At 46.5% G+C, this 18104-nt stretch overlaps 2 protein-coding genes across 2 annotated transcripts; both read right to left on the minus strand.

The window, feature by feature from the left end:
* Window positions 1–814: 814 nt before the first annotated feature.
* slc30a5 (solute carrier family 30 member 5) lies at window positions 815–11300 on the minus strand. The gene is made up of 16 exons (XM_084486130.1): window positions 10768–11300; window positions 10351–10473; window positions 10161–10227; window positions 9854–9939; window positions 8999–9086; window positions 8392–8479; window positions 8190–8266; window positions 7396–7566; window positions 6656–6947; window positions 5620–5828; window positions 4606–4763; window positions 4232–4361; window positions 3317–3575; window positions 2313–2539; window positions 1702–1830; window positions 815–1106 (listed from the first exon to the last, which is right to left on the minus strand). Exons 1-16 carry the CDS (start codon window positions 10836–10838, stop codon window positions 936–938), a joined length of 2346 nt encoding a protein of 781 aa, XP_084342256.1. The 5' UTR covers window positions 10839–11300; the 3' UTR covers window positions 815–935.
* A 3012-nt stretch (window positions 11301–14312) lies between these two features.
* On the minus strand, window positions 14313–17692 carry LOC311367274 (annexin A1-like; the record flags this gene model as incomplete). The annotated part of the gene is made up of 11 exons (XM_084486088.1): window positions 14313–14369; window positions 14520–14642; window positions 14755–14813; window positions 15072–15167; window positions 15915–16008; window positions 16097–16233; window positions 16530–16620; window positions 16705–16818; window positions 17080–17174; window positions 17292–17394; window positions 17621–17692. 11 exons carry the CDS (start codon window positions 17690–17692, stop codon window positions 14313–14315), a joined length of 1041 nt encoding a protein of 346 aa, XP_084342214.1.
* Window positions 17693–18104: the final 412 nt, after the last annotated feature.

Consider the following 18104-nt stretch of genomic DNA (forward strand, 5'->3'; position numbering starts at 1 on the left):
TGGTCCAGAGTCCTCCACGGTCATGCTGGGAGTAAGCCACACATCTGTTACCCCTTGAGCGTTCCTACAGTGTGTGCCATCAATAACACATGCCATCCTGTTTATCCTCTGAACAGACACACAAAGTTTAAAGTTAAAAGACAAAGATTTATCTCAGTGGAGTTCCCCAAACCTTTACATCCCACGTGTCAGTGTTTGAGCCAATTCGGATTTACATGATTTTCCTTTGAATTACTTTGTAAACACAAAGATTTATATGAGCACACTGCACGTTGAAATAGGCAACGCTTTTCAATATTTCACCGTGCACCACTGCATGTATTGCACGTTGAAATAGGCGACGCTTTTCAATATTTGACCCTATTATGTCGACCAACTACTGACTATTTGTCGACGTGGAACCTTCAGTTCCTCCTTCATAAGACCGCTAGGGTGAACCTTTCTCCAGTTGCAATGCATGAGTTCCTGCCCCTCTGCCCTGAGACGGACTCCAGTCAAACAGACGAGATGCAGCCTTTGATAACGTGGCAGTAGTGATGTGCGAGCCACAGTTAGTTCGTGCAACGGTCAGCTCTAACCGATGTAAGAATCCAGCTCTGTTCTTTGAAGCGCAGAGCACACGAGTTGAACAGATCTGTTCACGGGAAGTTCAAAGTTCACCAACAGATGTAAATTAGCCTTGTGGCTAAAATCTGGCCCAATTATATATTGTGCATTGTCCCTGTCAAATAAACGTTAAATAAATAAATAAATAAGCTTAACAGAGTAATGTAGAAAAAAGAAAGAAAAATCACAGCAACAGCGGTTTAAAATCGGTATACTCGGTTTATTTTACAAGAAAACACAAACATATACATTGTATTGAGCAAAAAAAAAAGAAATATAACTCTTAAAAGATAAAGAAAGCGAGTTGTACTTTGGTCCGTGTCCCTGGGCTACATGATACAAGTCCCGTCCTTCAGGCACTGCACGCTCTCCATCTGCTGCGTCATGGCCAGCACCTCGTGGAACCCGCTGCTCAGGCCCGACATGTGCTGGAAGTACGCCTCCTTCTCCACCTGCACCGACAGGTTGTTGACCCCTGCGTCCTTCAGCACGCTCGTCACCTGGGCGACCGCAACACACAACCAGCATGTAGCTCATAGCTGCTTAGGAGAACGATCGAGGTGCTGATCCATCGATCAACGTGTCTTCATAGAGGAAGCTTGTGGAGATGTGGAGATGTGGAGATGCCTCATGAAGTGAGGTGGCCCCAACCGTGTGACTGTGACTACCCCAAAATAAGTCACGTTTGGACATACGTCTATCTACCATGGGGAGTCACTATGCCGGCTGTTGACAGACTACACGTTTCTTCTTGAAAACAATTACTTAAAATAACTACGTGAAATGACATAAGACAGCGGTGAAATAAAGTCTGATTGAAAAATGTGCAGTTATACCGTAGGTGTGTGGTAATTAAAAAGATGAAGCGGACAAGTTACATGCCAAGCATCAAGTGAAATCTAGGTACCTTTAGGATGCTTCCTACTGAACCAGGACATATGTGCCATAATTAATATATATGTCACTGACTTTGACAAAACTGATATTGGTAAGGTATGTTTTAGTGAAGCCAGGAAAGACCGTTACGATGGGTCGATTATGGGATCGCATGGTTAAGTACTTTTAAAAAAAGATTCCACGTCGACTGGTCCGTACCTGCTGTATGACCCTCTGCTCCACCACCTCCGCCATGACCTGGATGTGGATGGTCCCTGCCACCATGCTGGCCGAGTGCCTCCAGAAGTGAGCGTCTCGGTAGGAGAGGACTCCGTCTATCTTCTCCACCTGCAGCGGGACGGGGGTCAACAGGTGCAGGGGGGATTCAGACGGGGGACTTCAATAACACAATAGGATTGCCAACGGGATCCAATATAAATTCCCTTTTTGTCTATGGGAAACAACGGCCCTATTCCGTGATTCCATCTGCCTTATTTAACGAGATGGTCCGACATCTGGGACCTTTTGTTACAGGTCAGGTCTGCCAACACACACGCACATGTTATCCAATACGCCCAAATTCGACCAATCACCACAAAGTGCTCGTGAAAACATATCTCCCGCCGCCGTGGTAACGGGCAGGCGATTGTAATGCAGAGCTTAACATCATGTCCCAATCGGTCGGGGGACGACTAAGGATTCAAACGGACGACCAACGGAGGTCTTTGGAGCTGGGAGGAGCAGCGGTGGCTACTACAGAGACCCCTGGTCCCCCCCCCCCACCCCCCCTTGCCCCCTGCCCCCTGGGGAGGAGGTCCCACCCCGCTGACCTTCTCCAGCGCGTGGTCCAGCTCCTTCTCGTGCTCGGGCGGGGCCCGCAGCACCAGCACCTCGCACGCGTCCTTGATGAGCGGGATGACGCTGAGGAAGATGAGCACGGCGATGAAGAGCGAGCAGATGGGGTCGGCGATCAGCCAGCCAAACTGGTTGATGAGGAGGGTTGAGATGATGACGCCCACGCTGCCCAGCGTGTCGGCCAGCACGTGGAGGAACACACCTGGAGGGGGGGGGGGAGCAGTACGGTGTTAGCGTCACCCAGGGGAGGGGGGGGGGTCAGGGGATTGGGGGGAGAGACAGAGCTTATTCGATGGGTGTCTACTCGTAACGCGCATGGACTGATTTTTCATTGTTCACTAGCTTCATTGCTAATTGCTATCCGGTTTGATTGTTAATTCCTATTTAGCTTGATTTGTTAATTGTTAAAAGGTGACCTATTATCCCACCAGGTGTGAGTGTGACTAGCCGTTACAAGCCGTTTTGAAAATGCCCCTCTTCTGACATCACAAGTGGGCGTGTCCACCCCGATAGATCAGTCTACCAGCCTGCCCAGTGGACTGTAGCAAACGTTGCTCATCTATCCGTCACACATCTGGGTGGACACGCCCACCGGTGATGCCAGACGAGGCAGATTCTCTCAGTGTGGTGACATCCACTTGGACGGCCGCTCACAACAGCTTATCGGCTCTCCTCCCCCTCGTACAACGGCCCACGTTACAGGCCGGCACACAGCTGGACAGCATACCGGGACACTACCGGGATCATTATTGTATTATGTGTGTCATAACAGGGAAGCACAACAGAGGCTGTTTTGCTTCCCTGTTATGACATATAATATATTATGCCATTTCGCAGCGGTCATAAGTCATTGTATTTCACCAAATCAAGCGCCAGAGATGTTCTTTCGCAGCAATGCTGACGAGGTCAAAGGTCACCCCATGAGGATGACCCGATTCCCCCGAGTCCTCGGGTGGGCTCGGTGTGTCGACCCAATCACCTCTCATGTTGGCGTTCATCCCTCCGCCCCCGCCGCCGTGCGCGTGCCCGTGGCTGCCGTGAGCGTGCCCGTGGCCCCCGCCGTGAGCGTGCCCGTGGCCCCCGCCGTGGGAGTGGCCGTGGCCCCCGCCGTGGGAGTGCTCGCTGTGGGAGTGGCCGTGGTCGCTTGACGGACAGCTCTTGGCGGCGCCGTGCGAGTGGGCGTGGCTAAAGGCACAGATGCCAACCAGGTTGACGAGGAGGCCTCCCACCGACACCGGCTGTTGGGGGGGAGGGGGGGGGGGGAGAGAGGGAAGACGAATGATTCAAACGTACAACAAATGGTGCGTTCGGAGCTGGGAGCAGCAGCTACAGGCCTCCACTCATAGTGGGCGTGTCCTCCACTCATCATGGGCGTGTCCTCCACTCATAGTGGGCGTGTCCTCCACTCATAGTGGGCGTGTCCTCCACTCATAGTGGGCGTGTCCTCCACTCATCATGGGCGTGTCCTCCACTCATAGTGGGCGTGTCCTCCACTCATAGTGGGCGTGTACTCCACTCATCATGGGCGTGTCCTCCACTCATAGTGGGCGTGTACTCCACTCATAGTGGGCGTGTACTCCACTCATAGTGGGCGTGCTTTGCCGCTCTGACAGCGTACAACACCATCACAACACAATCACACGGCCATAATGTGGAGCAGACAAAGATTATATATAATGATGCAAAATTATATACAATCAACAAATACACAATTTTGGGTTCATATTTGCAGTGAGGTTTTACAAAGCAGTTCTAACTTTGTAAGTTCTAACTTTGTAAGTTCTAACTGCTGCTGATTGCGGATAAAAAAAACAACAACGCAGTGCACTGCTGTCCTCCCTCCCTGTGTTTGCGCGGCGGGCGACGCGAGCGCGGGGGAGCGGGGGGGCCTCACCGTGAGCATGTCCGTGTTGATGTTGGGAGGGTCGAAGAGCCGCGACACCGACTCCACGAACACGAAGAAGGCGATCACCATCAGGAACAGCCCGTTGATGAAGCCGGACAGGATCTCCACGCGGCCGTAGCTGCAGGCGGAGAGAGGGGGTGCAGCGGGGTTAACGAAACGACACGGACGGGGGGGATCACACGTGGGTTCGACGAGTTTTAAATCTCTTGCAGTCGCGATTGGTTTCTAAAACGGCGGTGACGTCGCGTGCCTCTCATTTTTATACGCTGCTATAATTGTTTTTGGTGCAGTCAAGGTCGCTCTGGGGTAGGACCGGGGGGCCGCTGACCCAGGGCCCCCCCCCCCCCCCCGTCCCCACTCACCCGTAGGAGTAGATCTTGGTGGCCTTCCAGCGGGTCATGAGGGCGGCGAACAGTCCCAGGACCAGCGCCGAGCAGTCGAAGAGCATGTGGAAGCCGTCCGAGATGAGGCCCAGGCTGTTGGTCCACACGCCGTAGAAGAGCTCCACGAAGGTGAACGCCTGGGAGGACGGGGAACACACACACACACACACACACACACACACACACACACACACACACACACACACACACACACACACACACACACACACACACACACACACACACACACACACACACACACACACACACACACAGGGCCGTGAGTGGTTAAGTGGTAATCAGAATCCGAGCCAAACAGATGGGCTACATCGTAGACGCACTATTGAGAGAGGGGGCTTTTACATTTGTCTAAGGCTACACATTTTCTTTATTGCATTGTTTATTTATTTTTACACTAAATATGCAAAAACACAGGAAAGAAAAACACAGATTTCAGTCTGGCCTGCCTGCTTTTGTTATTATGCTTCCAAGACAAAGTGGAAAAAAATATGTTTCTACGTTCCATCTTCTTGTCTACAAAACGAAGAGGGGCGACCTCAAATCCTGGCTGACTCAGTCAGTGCAAAGTAATTGAATCAACACGGCCTTTAATGGTGGCGCCGGGACATTGTGGGTGTAACAACGGGACATTCCATTGGAGGGATGTGATTGATGAATGAGGGATAAAGACCTATACTGCTGTGGGAACTGGGAAACCCTGCCAATTGATTATGTTCAAGCGTTTAAACCAAAAAGGCACACACAATTTGGCCTGATTGAGCCGCATATATAAACAAGCAATTTTGTGTCTGTACCAGGGTGGGCAGTCTCCGTGTGTCTCTACCACTTTGAGCAGTGCCAGTGTGTCTCCACTAAGGTGCATGCAGTGCCAGTGTGTCCCCACCAAGGTGAGCAGTGCCAGTGTGTGCCCACTAAGGTGAGTGCAGTGCCAGTGTGTCCCCACCGGGGGGAGCAGTGCCAGTGCGTTCCTACCAGGTTGAGACAGAGGAAGTAGAAGATCTGCCGGGAGTCGTACTCCTCCAGGATCTGCTTCAGGGACTCCTTGATGAAGCGGGGGAGGCTCTGGGAGGTGTGCTGCAGGGCGTCGCCCATGAAGTTGTAGAGCGGCGTGCCCTCGGGGGAGTAGCCCACCAGGGTGCCCTTCTGCCCCTTCCTGGAGGGCGCCGACAGGATGCTGGACGCTGTAACACCACCACAGGAGGGGAGATTATCTTCAAGTGCCCCTGAACCCAAAATCGTGTTGTTGTTTTTTTTTGGTTTTAACATGTTAGTATGTCTTCTATAATCTTAAACAACGGCCTTCTGCAAGAGCCTCAAGACTCACTTGTTCAGAGTTCACCTTGACTCTGCATAGCCTCCCCCCTTACCAAACCCACACACCTTTACCTACCTTACTCTCCTAAAAACACCCCTTGTATGCACTGATTGTATGTTGGTACGTCCGGGCACCTAATAATACTACTTATTGTGTTGCATCTTATCCTAGCTATCTCTGTTGTATAAAGGGAACAGTCTAACCTAGCAATTGTAGGTGCTTGGCACTTGTGACTATGCTATGCATCCTTACTGTACCGACAGCGTGTCTGCTAAACGCCCTGAATGTAAATAGGGATCTATGCTATTTTTTCACTGTTAAACAATAGCATAATGCGGAAAATGTTTAGTCTCGGCAAACCAGTTAGTGAAGGACTTTGGTTTAACAATGCAGATTAAACCTGAACTATGAAAGTCATCTCATTAGCAGCCTCCAGTGGCCTGAGTCGTAGCTCCAGTTCCAGCTTTTGTTTTCAAAGAATGTTAAGCCTCTTAGGTTGTCATGTGCTCCACGCTGACTGCTAGTCATTTTCCTTTGTTTAGGCTAGTGGTTCACAAAACCACCGCGGTTCACCGCCCGGGAAATGAGTCACAAGTCCCTAGTGCACCCCATTAAAGAGGAAGAGGAGGAAGAGGAGGAGGAGGAGGAGGAGGAGGAGGAGGAGGGACGAGGGGGCGGCCCCCGAGTACCGACCCAAGACGAAGATGACGGCGCTGACCACCACGCCCCCGGAGAGCACGTGCTCCGTGCCGCCGCGGCCGTGCAGGGGGGTGCGGACGGAGAGCAGCTGGTCCGTGAAGGGGTGGCTCCAGAAGTGGGCGAGGAGCAGGGCGCTGAGGAAGAGGGCGGCGGTGCTGTAGCGGGCGCAGCGCGGCGCCTCCATCTTGGCGGCGCACACCGCCTCCACGTAGAACTCCAGGATCATGACGGAGAACACGATCAGGGCCAGGGGCAGGAGCAGGGCCGACCACGACTCCACCTTGCTCTGCAAAGGACCCCGGGGACCGTCATGTTAATAATAATAATAAATATATCTTGATGTAGCCAGGGACTAGCACAACAGGTTGAGATTTAAAATAATGTGTTTTTCGACTGGGAGTCCTAGGAAGGAGGGGGCGTGTTACGACCCCAGGCAACTTTGTGATACTTTGATAGCACTGTCGTTGTGTACAAGTGTTTTAATGAGAGATGTTCTGCCCTCTGTCCCCCTCTCGGACGCAAACCTCAAAACCAAGGGCTGCCCGGAAATAGCTCCACACAAATTGGCGGTATACTATAAGTCTGAGGAGCTTAACCCTCTCTCAGACACCGCAGCCCCCCGCTGCCCAGACCTCTCGGTGGGGGGTGCATACGAACGCCACGTATTGACAGATCGCGTGGGGGGGGGGGGGGAATGTGGAAGTGCAGGTGACCAGAAGCAGCGCTGAGCCTACCTCGGTGGTGGCGGACAGCACGATGACCCAGGGCAGCAGCACGGCGCTGGAGACCAGGTTGTCCAGGGCGTAGAGACGCTTCGCGCCCCCCACCTCCACCGAGAGCTTCCTGGAGGCGGCGTGGAAGCCCACCTTCAGACACAGGGAGACCACCAGCAGCACCACGCCGCCCTGAAGGGAGGCACCACCAGGAGGAAGGAGGAGAGAAAAGTTACGATGGAAAATCTCGATCTAGAAAGAAAATGGATCGCGCTTATCGCGCGGTTGCACGACAAATAACCTTGTGCATTTCTCTCTGCCCTACTTTCTGTTGCTTTTGAGTAGAGTTACTCACAATCATGTTCAAGGGTATAGTTTGGGTATCTAGGGGAAGCGTTCAATCATAATAAATAATAACATAAATGTATTTTTTTATAATTATCTTTATATATAGGGTTAGAATAGTGTAAAAAGTCAACCTGTTCTTTTGTCAACCCAAAATCTTTGGGTCACATCACATGTTGCAAATCTTATACATAGGAAACCTTTTTTTTTATGTATACAATTTGCAACATTATAATCTATGCCGTACTGTCACAGCAAAAAAAATAAGACGATGATATAGAAAAAACCCTTTGTAAAATCCTATGTATTTGCCCGTCTCCGCCAACCAGTTTGTGAACATTTTGCTCTGCTGCCAGTGCCAACTCAGGTGCCGTTCTCCAAGTGACATTGAGCGCCTTCTCTGAGGCACTTGGCCCTCACCACAGAGTGAGGGCCACGCCTTTACTTTGAAGGCTTCTCGCCAGGCTTACCTTGTGATCGGCCACGCCAAGGAACGCGATGGCAGTGTAGAGGAAATGGGTGAGAGCGCTGTCGTGGTGTCCCTCGGCTGGTGAGAGACGGTCAAGGCACCATAACAACACTGAATGGCACACTATGCAATGAACCAATAGTTTGGATCTGTTGCTTTCACAGAAAACAACGGCGTGAACAATCCGACAAGCGTGAGGATACGGTGCTCCGCCATCTTGGCCATGAGGTCATCGTTGTCGAAGAGGAGGAGGCAGACCACAGCTATGATGAAGAGCGCAGCACCTCTGGTCTGGTACGGGGCGAAACAGAGAGAATCCCTTTATATAAGGAACGGCTTGATGTTCCGTACAATCCCGTACAAGCCATCCCTGCATGGCCTGGCTGTCTGGGAACCTCGTACCTCGCGGTCTTCATACTTGTCCAACCGCTAGGACACATCTCATCCTATCTAATGGTGTCTTGTGTCATAGCAACATGACGATTACATTATTTTGCATCAGGAAAGCCCGCTAACGTACACAATAAAAACATTCTTGTTAACATTTGCCATAGTTTTTATGTGCCTTGGTTCACAAATACCAACACCGTATATATCATATATATATATCCTTGTGTCGGACTGATTTCCTATTTTTCTAACATAACTATAAGACATACATACTAAAGACAAGTTAACTCAAAACATAAAACTAATGATCGAAACAGGATTACCATCCATCCATATAAACACATACATGCCAGGTGGCGTGAACCTTCCTTAAAACAATGCCCTCAGATCGCGGCGCGATACAAGGGGGGGGGGGGTTACCTTGGAGGGTCCTCCCCCGGAGGTGGTGAAGAGCACTGCCAGCAGGGCGAGGACCACCACGTCGCTGTGCTCAAACAGCAGCAAGGTCCTGGAGGAGGAAGAACACAGAGGCTCACCTAGTGGTCACTTGGGAAGTGGGAAGGCAGACATCACCATGACAACTGAATATCATAGGCCTCATCCTAACTGTACCACATGTAAGGTGATAACTATGTAGACATTATAATGTCTAGCAAGGCACCATCTGCTAAGAGTTGCATTATTTTACAATATTACAATGGAGAAAATAACAAGAAGATGAAGTTCTATAGCTTCACCAAATGCACTCCCTTTGTTCAGATTATAATTTCCGGTTGTGTTATTTGACACCGTAAACATGACATCATCACACAGTCAAGCAACTAAATTGAATTCTGGTATATACTGGTATAATAGTATATACTTTATATGCATAGTATAGAAATTATAAAAGCTTATATACTAGGCTTGTTAGTGTAGCCTATTCTACACATTTGCTACAATCAGTGTGATCTTACTGAACAACCCACTGGACATTAAAACAAGCCACCAGGCTAGGGTGAGGCGGGTACACAACGTTAGAGCACAGGTTTCTTTACTTCCTTCATCTCAAGTTCTTATAGGAAGAGCATGATGGTTAAATGATTCATGAGAATGGGTTCATTAGACCAAACCAACAGGACATCTCTAAGGACTTGTACTGAAACATTTCTGGGGATAAACATTGGAAGTATTCTGTGCCACCGCAGAAGAAGCTTCTATTTGCTGATCCCTAGCAGATCCTACTTGTGAGCCAGAGCAGTACAGGTCGGTTAGTGAGGGTTGCAGACACGTTACCTCAGCGGGCCACAGAGCGTGAGTCCGAAGAAACCCAGTAAGGAGATGATGCATCCTATGACGGAATGTTTGAGTAGCTTTATCCACTGAGAGAAGACAAAGAGGAGAAGATAACTACTGGTCACTCAAATCCTGAGATTTAGAAATTAATAAGCAAAGCCTATGTTGTCCATAGCAGATGGAAAATAATTCAAAAGGGAGTGTCATATAGTCAGTAACTAGGCGACCAATGTAACAATTCCTCATGATTCTTCAATGTCTATTAGTAATGATGTTATGTTGATATTGGATAATAAATTCAACAGACCTGTCTTTTTGAAATGGCTTTGCCAGAAGAGAAAGGCTTTTGAAAGAAAAGCAAAACCACAGCACTCCTGAATGAAAGGAAAAACATAAATGCAAGAATTCAAATGTAGGAATTTACATGCAAGGTCAAATATTTGGGTAAAAGACTTACAACAACCAAATAAAAATCGTCTACACGTGGCCTTACTCACCCTAATTTCAGTATGAAGATAAACTGGACAATATGAACGACTTTGAGAATGTCATACGACTCAAAGATCCCGACAGCTTTAAGGACTTTGGAGATGAGCAGTAAGATGATGTACCTTGTTAACCTGAGGAGAGACACAGGGCAAAGCCAAGCATATGCATGACCGAATGCTCAGAAAACCTGTGGACTGTGAGTCAAACATAATGTAGTCTGACATTACTTTGACAGGGCAACAATCATACCGGTTGGGAATCACTACCATAGTGTCTACGATCAGATTGAGCATAAATGACAATAGGCGTGGCTCTGCATATTATAATGTAGAAAAAATACCATGGAAGACATGTCAACATTTCACATTCATGAGTACATTGTGCGACGTAATAAGTTAGAGGTTTGAGCTGGGTTGTAAACATACCTGGCATTGGGCACTTCAACCATTCCGAGTTTCCCACTAGAGAGAACATTGCTACTGTACTTTTCATCCATCTTCACTCGTCTGGGAGCGGAACAGCTGGGAGGAATGAACTTTAACCAGAGCAGACTATCCTACAAACTGTGTCCGTCTGTCCCAGAGATCCGATGCAGGGACGTCTTAAGGGACATTTCTAGAGCCCGCTGACTGATCTCTGGTCGCTCTACCGATTTGCATCATTTTAAAGGGAAAGGTTCGACTAATCGAGTGTATTAGAACGAATCTAGTGTATTACAACTAATCTTGACAGCATCTAGCTGCTGACTGTTAGCTGTGAGCTAGCTGACCATTGGAATATAACTCAAGTATTTTACCCAGTAAGTCCTCTCTACACTCGGAACTGAAGGCCAATGGCAGCATTGACCTCGTTCAAACACGGACACAAATATTGTGTAATTCGACCATTCCTTTTAGCTGAACATAATCAGAGACACCACAAAAATCTGAAAGAACAACATTTTGCTGGTCAGGCCACACTTCCGGACACGGGGAAACGTGACACGTCACGACTGTGTGTTCGTGAAGGTTGCTCTTGCGCTGCCCATTGCGCCTGCGTAAAATCAATTCCGAGACGAAAGAGCTGCACACCTTTACGCATCTATCTTGCTTCTATTTGATATACATTTAATTTACCACTAAAATGACATCTCATATAGTCATATACATACAATGATAAATAAAAAATGTGTCAGGCCTTGCCTTGCCAAACTCCTGAATTAAAAAATAAACATCCCGACTTTATATGTTGTCAGAGAAGAGAATTGTTTAATATTATATTTACTAATGTAATATTAAAAGGAACCAAATGAATGAACCAAATGAATTTACATCAAATGAATGCCGATCCGAATTGAGCAAGGTCCCTATGAACTTCAAATTGTTAATTACAGCGAGAAGTATTCTTTCTTGAGTATTTAACTGTCTACTTAATATTGCTATACATTAACAGCTTTTTATGTTGCATCTTTTATTCTTCTCCAGAGGGGTATTCCATCAAAGTCGCTAACGAGGCTGGCGCTTAGTTGATTAAGCCCAGTTATAACTAGCGCCAACTTCCATTTGAGGCTAAAGCCATTCCATCAACACAATTCAGCCGCGCCTTGCTAAGGTTAATTCAAACCAGGCCAATATCGTGTATTACGCATGCTCACGACAAGAGATATATAACCAGCCCAGAACCTTGAATGTTGTCGAATCATGGGTCATATACCCTGGAAATCCAGAGTTCTCGCGAGAGCACAATTTGAATTTGCTCAGCGAGTCACTCTGGGAATGAACAATATAGTCCCTCCCCGATTGCCCTGGCACAGAACATTAACCGATCACATCGGTGTATCTGATAGGCGGGCCAAAAACTGTACTGTTTTATCGACCGGATACGGCAAGAGTCTTATCTATTGGTTAGCTCCGCTGGTCTGGATACATCTGATTGGTCGTAGTGTTATCCAATTGCGTGCAGTGATATTTTCAAATGCATGCTTGGTGCCGCCCCTCGAGTTGGGCCATTTTCATTACTCGTTGCCAGACCCTACAGCTTTCTAGATGTGGGTCTGGATTTCCAGGCAAGGTCATAATCATAATCATGGGTCGAATCATAATTGTGAGTGTGCTATTATAGCAACAAAGAAGAAAAGGGACACCCTTGAGATGGGTGGAGGGGGGGGGCTCCACCAAAGGGCCTCACTCCAGCCGAGGACCTGGCTTTGGCCCTCAACCGGGGACAACCTCTGGTGGAGGGATTGAAGGAGAAACCTTGTCTCAGTGTGTCCCACAGGAATTAAGGGAACCATTTATACAAGGTAGGCTATTGCTGACCGCATGCTTCGCCTACCAACTGTCATTCAGTTGGCTTTATTTTAATTGTAGGATTTTCTTGTAGTTTCTGATGACACCATAGAATTGGTGGATCCTCCACAGGCGGATGTACTTGGCCAAGGAGAAGTGAGGATTTAGTTTGTTTCTGAACATGCACATTTTTTCCCTTCAGTTTTACTAATGGTTGTTCTTGCAGGTTGAAGAAATGTTCATATTGGATGAACCAGATGAGGAGACCCTGTCTGATATCACCGACATGCTAGATGTAAGTGGGAAAATGGATCGTCTTTGGGCTTCTTGGCATTTTTAGGTTCTCAAATGTCAACAACAACAACCTTCTGTAGAACATCCCTGAGACGAGCAGCAGGACGAGATGAAGTGAGTAACTATCACATTGGTACAACAGTACATTAGTACAGGCTATTCTGACCTATTTGTCTCTCAGGATGTCAAGGCCATTTACATAAGGCACCTCCTGCTCGATATCGAATATAAGCGACTGAAAATGCGCAAAGTTCAGCTTGAAATAAAAAAACGGGAAAAGGAAGTAAGTACAAATGTAAACACTGCACAGGTTCATGTGTTTGGAATGTATTTAATTTATTTTATTTTATTCCCACAGCTCCGGGAAGATGACTAAATAAAAATGCATTTAATGAAAACAAATGTGGTGCATTTTTTTATGGTCCTGGGGAAATTGTAAGACATATTTATTATATAAAAAGTAAATTGTTAGGCCTACTTTCTCTGACATAAAGGGAATTACAAAAATGAATGCCAAGAAATGCCAAGAATTCGATGACATACTCAGGACGCAAACTCGGGCCAGCCAGACCACTCTACCAACTGATGGGTCCCGATTGTGATAGAATACATAGATTTGTATAAAAATGTGTTGAGAAAATATCCACGATAACAGGCAATTCATTTAATCTTAAGACACTTGGTGAAAATATAGGCTGTTTGTACTTCATATATGTAAATTTGACCAATTGTGGTATTTTACTTGACAATCTTGAGGACTAGGCTTGGCAGAACCTGATGGTACTCTTGTTTCTAACAGATGGACTTCTCCCAAAGTAAAGCCTAAAAAAAAAGTACACCTAAAGTAAGCCTGGCAGTTAGACTACCACAGACCAGGTTAGTTTGGTCAGATAAATTCCCATGGTTACTTAGCGGAGAGTCCCTTAAGTCAGGTTAACGGAACAGAACTGAAAGTAGCGAGGCTTAGCGAAATTAGCCTGGCTTTGCGTTTAGCTTGGTTGATGTAATAGCCCTCTGGTTTAGTAACCAGTTGTCAGGGAACAGTAAATAATCCAAAGTAGCCAATCGTACACACAACATTCATCAGCCACACGGTTTATACTGACATCACTTTCACCCATTAGGGGGAATTGAATGTGCATTACAGCGGTAAACCTAGACTGCATAAAGCATCAAGTTATTGTTTTATCCAAAACTGCATGCAGTAACTTTATTTGAGTAAAAGTCATACTTCACGTTGTGGAAAGGAGCATTGGTAAATAAGAAGCATGGGTAAACAAGATGACCAAAGTACAGGACATTTTTTATTAGTTAAATATTTAATCATATTGCAGATCTTTGGGTATTTTAAGCATTAGATACATTTTAGTTGACAGCGATAAACTGTCCCCGCTTCGGGGGTTCTGCACTTAGTTGGGTCCGCACAAACCCAGCAGGATCTTCTCAAAGTGGCCCTTGGTGTCATCCTGAAAAACCACAGAATAATCAAATGATTTCAACATTTTAGAAAGGACTGCGGTGTCCCCATGTCAATTGTACGGACCCATTAGGGTCTGTAATGGGCAGATGTAGCGGCAGCAGCATCAACAAGCAAAGCAAAGAAAATAGAGTCATACCAAGATGCACTGCTGCAGGGTCTTGCCGTACATCAGCTTGAACTCGGAGATGATCTTCTTCAGGTCCACCTCGGAGCGGCCCACCAGCACCCTCGTCAGGGTGTCCTCACAGGTGCCGTGGCCCTGGGGGACCGCACCAGTCACGGGTTAGAAGAGTCACTCGACTAGCACAGGCTTACAGAAAGATTACGTTTAATCACACACAATTATTAAACGTGTCAATATTGGTCTTTACCTCCATCGCTTTGTGCAGTCTTTCAGCGAAGAAAGCAGGCTTGCTCCAGGAACACTTCACTAGACGCCAAAACACACAACACTAATTAGATTGTAGGAAATACAGCAGTTAATTTGAAAATGATTACCATTAGCTCCAAGTATAGCTACAGTTCCAGATAACAATTCAAATCAATTGGCAGACAAGCGTTACATTTTTATGTATTCAAACACCGTTCTTTTGTGTGGATTGGTTACTGGCTGGAATTTGGACTGCAGCTAACGTATTGAGCAGGTCTATAGCAGGTATCTTGGTGTGAGATGGAGGTTTCTTCTTACCAATGTCAATGAGGCAGTCTTCAATGTCTCCCCGCAGCTCCATGTCCAGGGCCTTCGGTAGGTTCACGTCACTTATCTTGGAATAATGCTTAAAGGCTGGGGAACAAACATAGATATGTTAAGTTTACATTTTGTCAGCTTGTAGACCATCAAATAAAGCAACACAAATATTGTCATCATATTTTATACTGTGGAAGTCATCAATATGCCTGTTCATTAGCATGTCGAAGTGTGTCCCATGTTAATGTTAATTATTTAAATGCAGCAATGTCAAGTGTACGAGTTTCTCATTCATTTTACATGTGATCCTTCCTGAAGCTCCCCTAAAACTAGGCGTGACCCTTGGCACTGAGCAGCCATTAACATTTGATGTGGCCGTGTTTCCACGGCCACAGTTTATTAAAACCTACCTGCTCGACTATTGTGTCAGATTCAAGTCTGCTTGATCAAAATGTATCCTTTATACATTTGTCATCTTTCAAATTTGATTTGATAAAGTGACCGAAACGAGTCAGTTGATAGATGACGTCACTGAAAAGGACAAAACGGTTTCACTGGACGCCTGCGTCATGTTTGCCGTGTTATGCGTTAGTCCCGTTTTCAGAGTGGATCCGCTGGTTTGTCTGGGCGTGGTAGAATCCACTGAGGCCGTGTTCAGACACAACTGGGAATGTTATGACTCATCCATAACCGGTCAAAATATCATGTTTTCTGCACATGGCTATCATTGGTAATGACTGTCAAGTCTCTCCCCTGGTTTGCAGTCATCCCTTACCCAGAAACTCCTCTGCATTCATCCCCTCCTCAGTGGAAGAACCAGAACCATGTTCAAACAATGCTTACTCTGGGTCAGCTGGTGCCCACTACGGCTCGTCAGGATGTCGATGAAGACCGAGATGTCGATATCTTTGTGTTCCTCGCCTGCCTCGAAGAGCTCCTGCAAAACAAAGAGCAACAGACAATTAGTCCAGACCGGAAAAAAAAAGAAAAAAGTATGAGAACATTAAGAACGTAAGATGACATACCCTCGCATCCCTTTTGGCCAGCGCCATATCTACGATATGACCCTCATTTTTGTTGGCTTTCAACATGGCGTGCAGAGCCATGTTAAAGTCCCCGTCGGTTTCACTGTCTATGACCTCTTCCACGGTCTGCCCATATTCTGGGGGAGGGAGCGAGTTAAAAATAAAAAAGACACACTGAGACATCTTGATATCCATGATCTATCTTTTGGAATAATATTTATTTATATTTATTTTATTAATATTTTCTTTTTATTTAAATCCATTTGAGTTCTTGCCCTGTTATATTTTGATTTACCGAGATTTTGAAATCGTTTGGTTAAACCTAGTCCAAGAGTATGACATGATCCAAACATGATATAAAGTGAGGAAAAGCCTTTGCAAAAATGCTGCCCAAACATGTAGACAAGGAACACTGAAATGTGGAGAGCTGTACCTTCTTTAAAAGCCTCCTGAAGGTCGCGAATCTGTTGATTGGTCCTGGAGGCAAGAACTTCCACAATGACGTCTTCATTTGTGCCGAACCCCTGCACAGGAGACCAACATCGCGGTTAGAGACACAATCCAAGTGACAGAGTCAGAACTACGAGTTATTGTTGGACGTTATTCACCTTGGTGGCTTTCCGAATTATGAAGGCATCATACTGAGCAGGTGTCATGAGCAGAGCCAGAACCACATCTTCCAGGTGGGACCTCAGCTCCGATTTCAGCTCACCGGCCAGAGACTGAAACAGAAAAGCATTGAACATTGAACAATATGAGCCAAAAAACATAAAAATGTACCTCAGAAAGTTAACTGCCAAAATAGGTCGGTCGGCCGGCCCAGGATGCTTATAAAAGGAAAAACAATTATCAAAAAGATTAAGTTGAGGGTAAAAAGGACACCGCGCCACAGACATTGTGTCGCAAGTTTGTCAACTGGGACTTAGCTAAACGACTGTTTCAGCCTACATTATGTGTACATCAGTCAGGGAGGGGAATGTCACCTTTCCAGTGTCGGCCTCGAAAACCCTCTTGATCTCCTGCCTTTGTTCATTGCTTCTCTGCACCAGCACCGAGATGATCGTGTCCTCGTCCACATCTTGAAGAGCAAAAAGAACACGGCCCTTAAGTATCTTAGTAGCCAGAAGTGATGAGACATGCAGGCCGGGTGGATGCGGTTCTGTCTCAAACGACACAAAACAAGAGTGGTACTTACTTCTGGAGTTGATGGCTTCCTCCAGGAATATAACGTCCTTCCTCGGGTTGAAGTTTGGGTACGGGGCGATGGTTCCGTGAAACTCTGGCTTCTTATGAGTCACCTGTGAAGAGAGTTCAAAAGGAAGGACGTCCATTCACCACTGGTCTTTCTCAGTCCAAACATGTGTATAATTGTAGCATACGAAACATCCACCAACTCCGTACACACATCCAGTCGGAATGCCTCTCCGTCATGTCATGTTATAGGTGCATTGTCGTAGAGGTTAAAAGTCCATTTAAAGATTTTTTTTTTTTCTACTTGTATTCTTAATGATAACTGGTACTCACTTCGAACGAATCGTCTTCTTCAGAGTCCCTTTTACTGACAATATCTTTGAAGAACTTCTTGAAGAAGGACATCTTGGAGTTTCTGGAAATATAAACAAAAGGACTAATTAGAATCTTTTCACAGCGACGTCATCATAGGACAAACACAGGTGCCCCTCATCATGTTAATAAGGGGTCTGCTCTTTTTATGAACCAGGGCGCGGGTAGGAGGCTAAACTAGTAAAGATATCCCACACCATAGACCTTTTTCCCTGGTCCATAAAACGTAGCAAAGACATGATGAATGACATCCATAAGACTCCATTAGAATCCAAAGTTCAACAATTCCAATGGACACTTTCTACAGAGGTAGGCCTGTCATAGTAGGGCTGACCAGACACAGGTGTAGCCTGTAACTTTAATAATGAGTGCATTCCAATTTTGCCATTAACCTCGCCCACATGCAAAAATGTATCCAACACTTTAAGTTTGTTACACTCATGTA

Source organism: Micromesistius poutassou, assembly GCF_964030765.1.
Source record: "Micromesistius poutassou genome assembly, chromosome: 22".
Taxonomy (NCBI): Eukaryota; Metazoa; Chordata; class Actinopteri; order Gadiformes; family Gadidae; genus Micromesistius; species Micromesistius poutassou.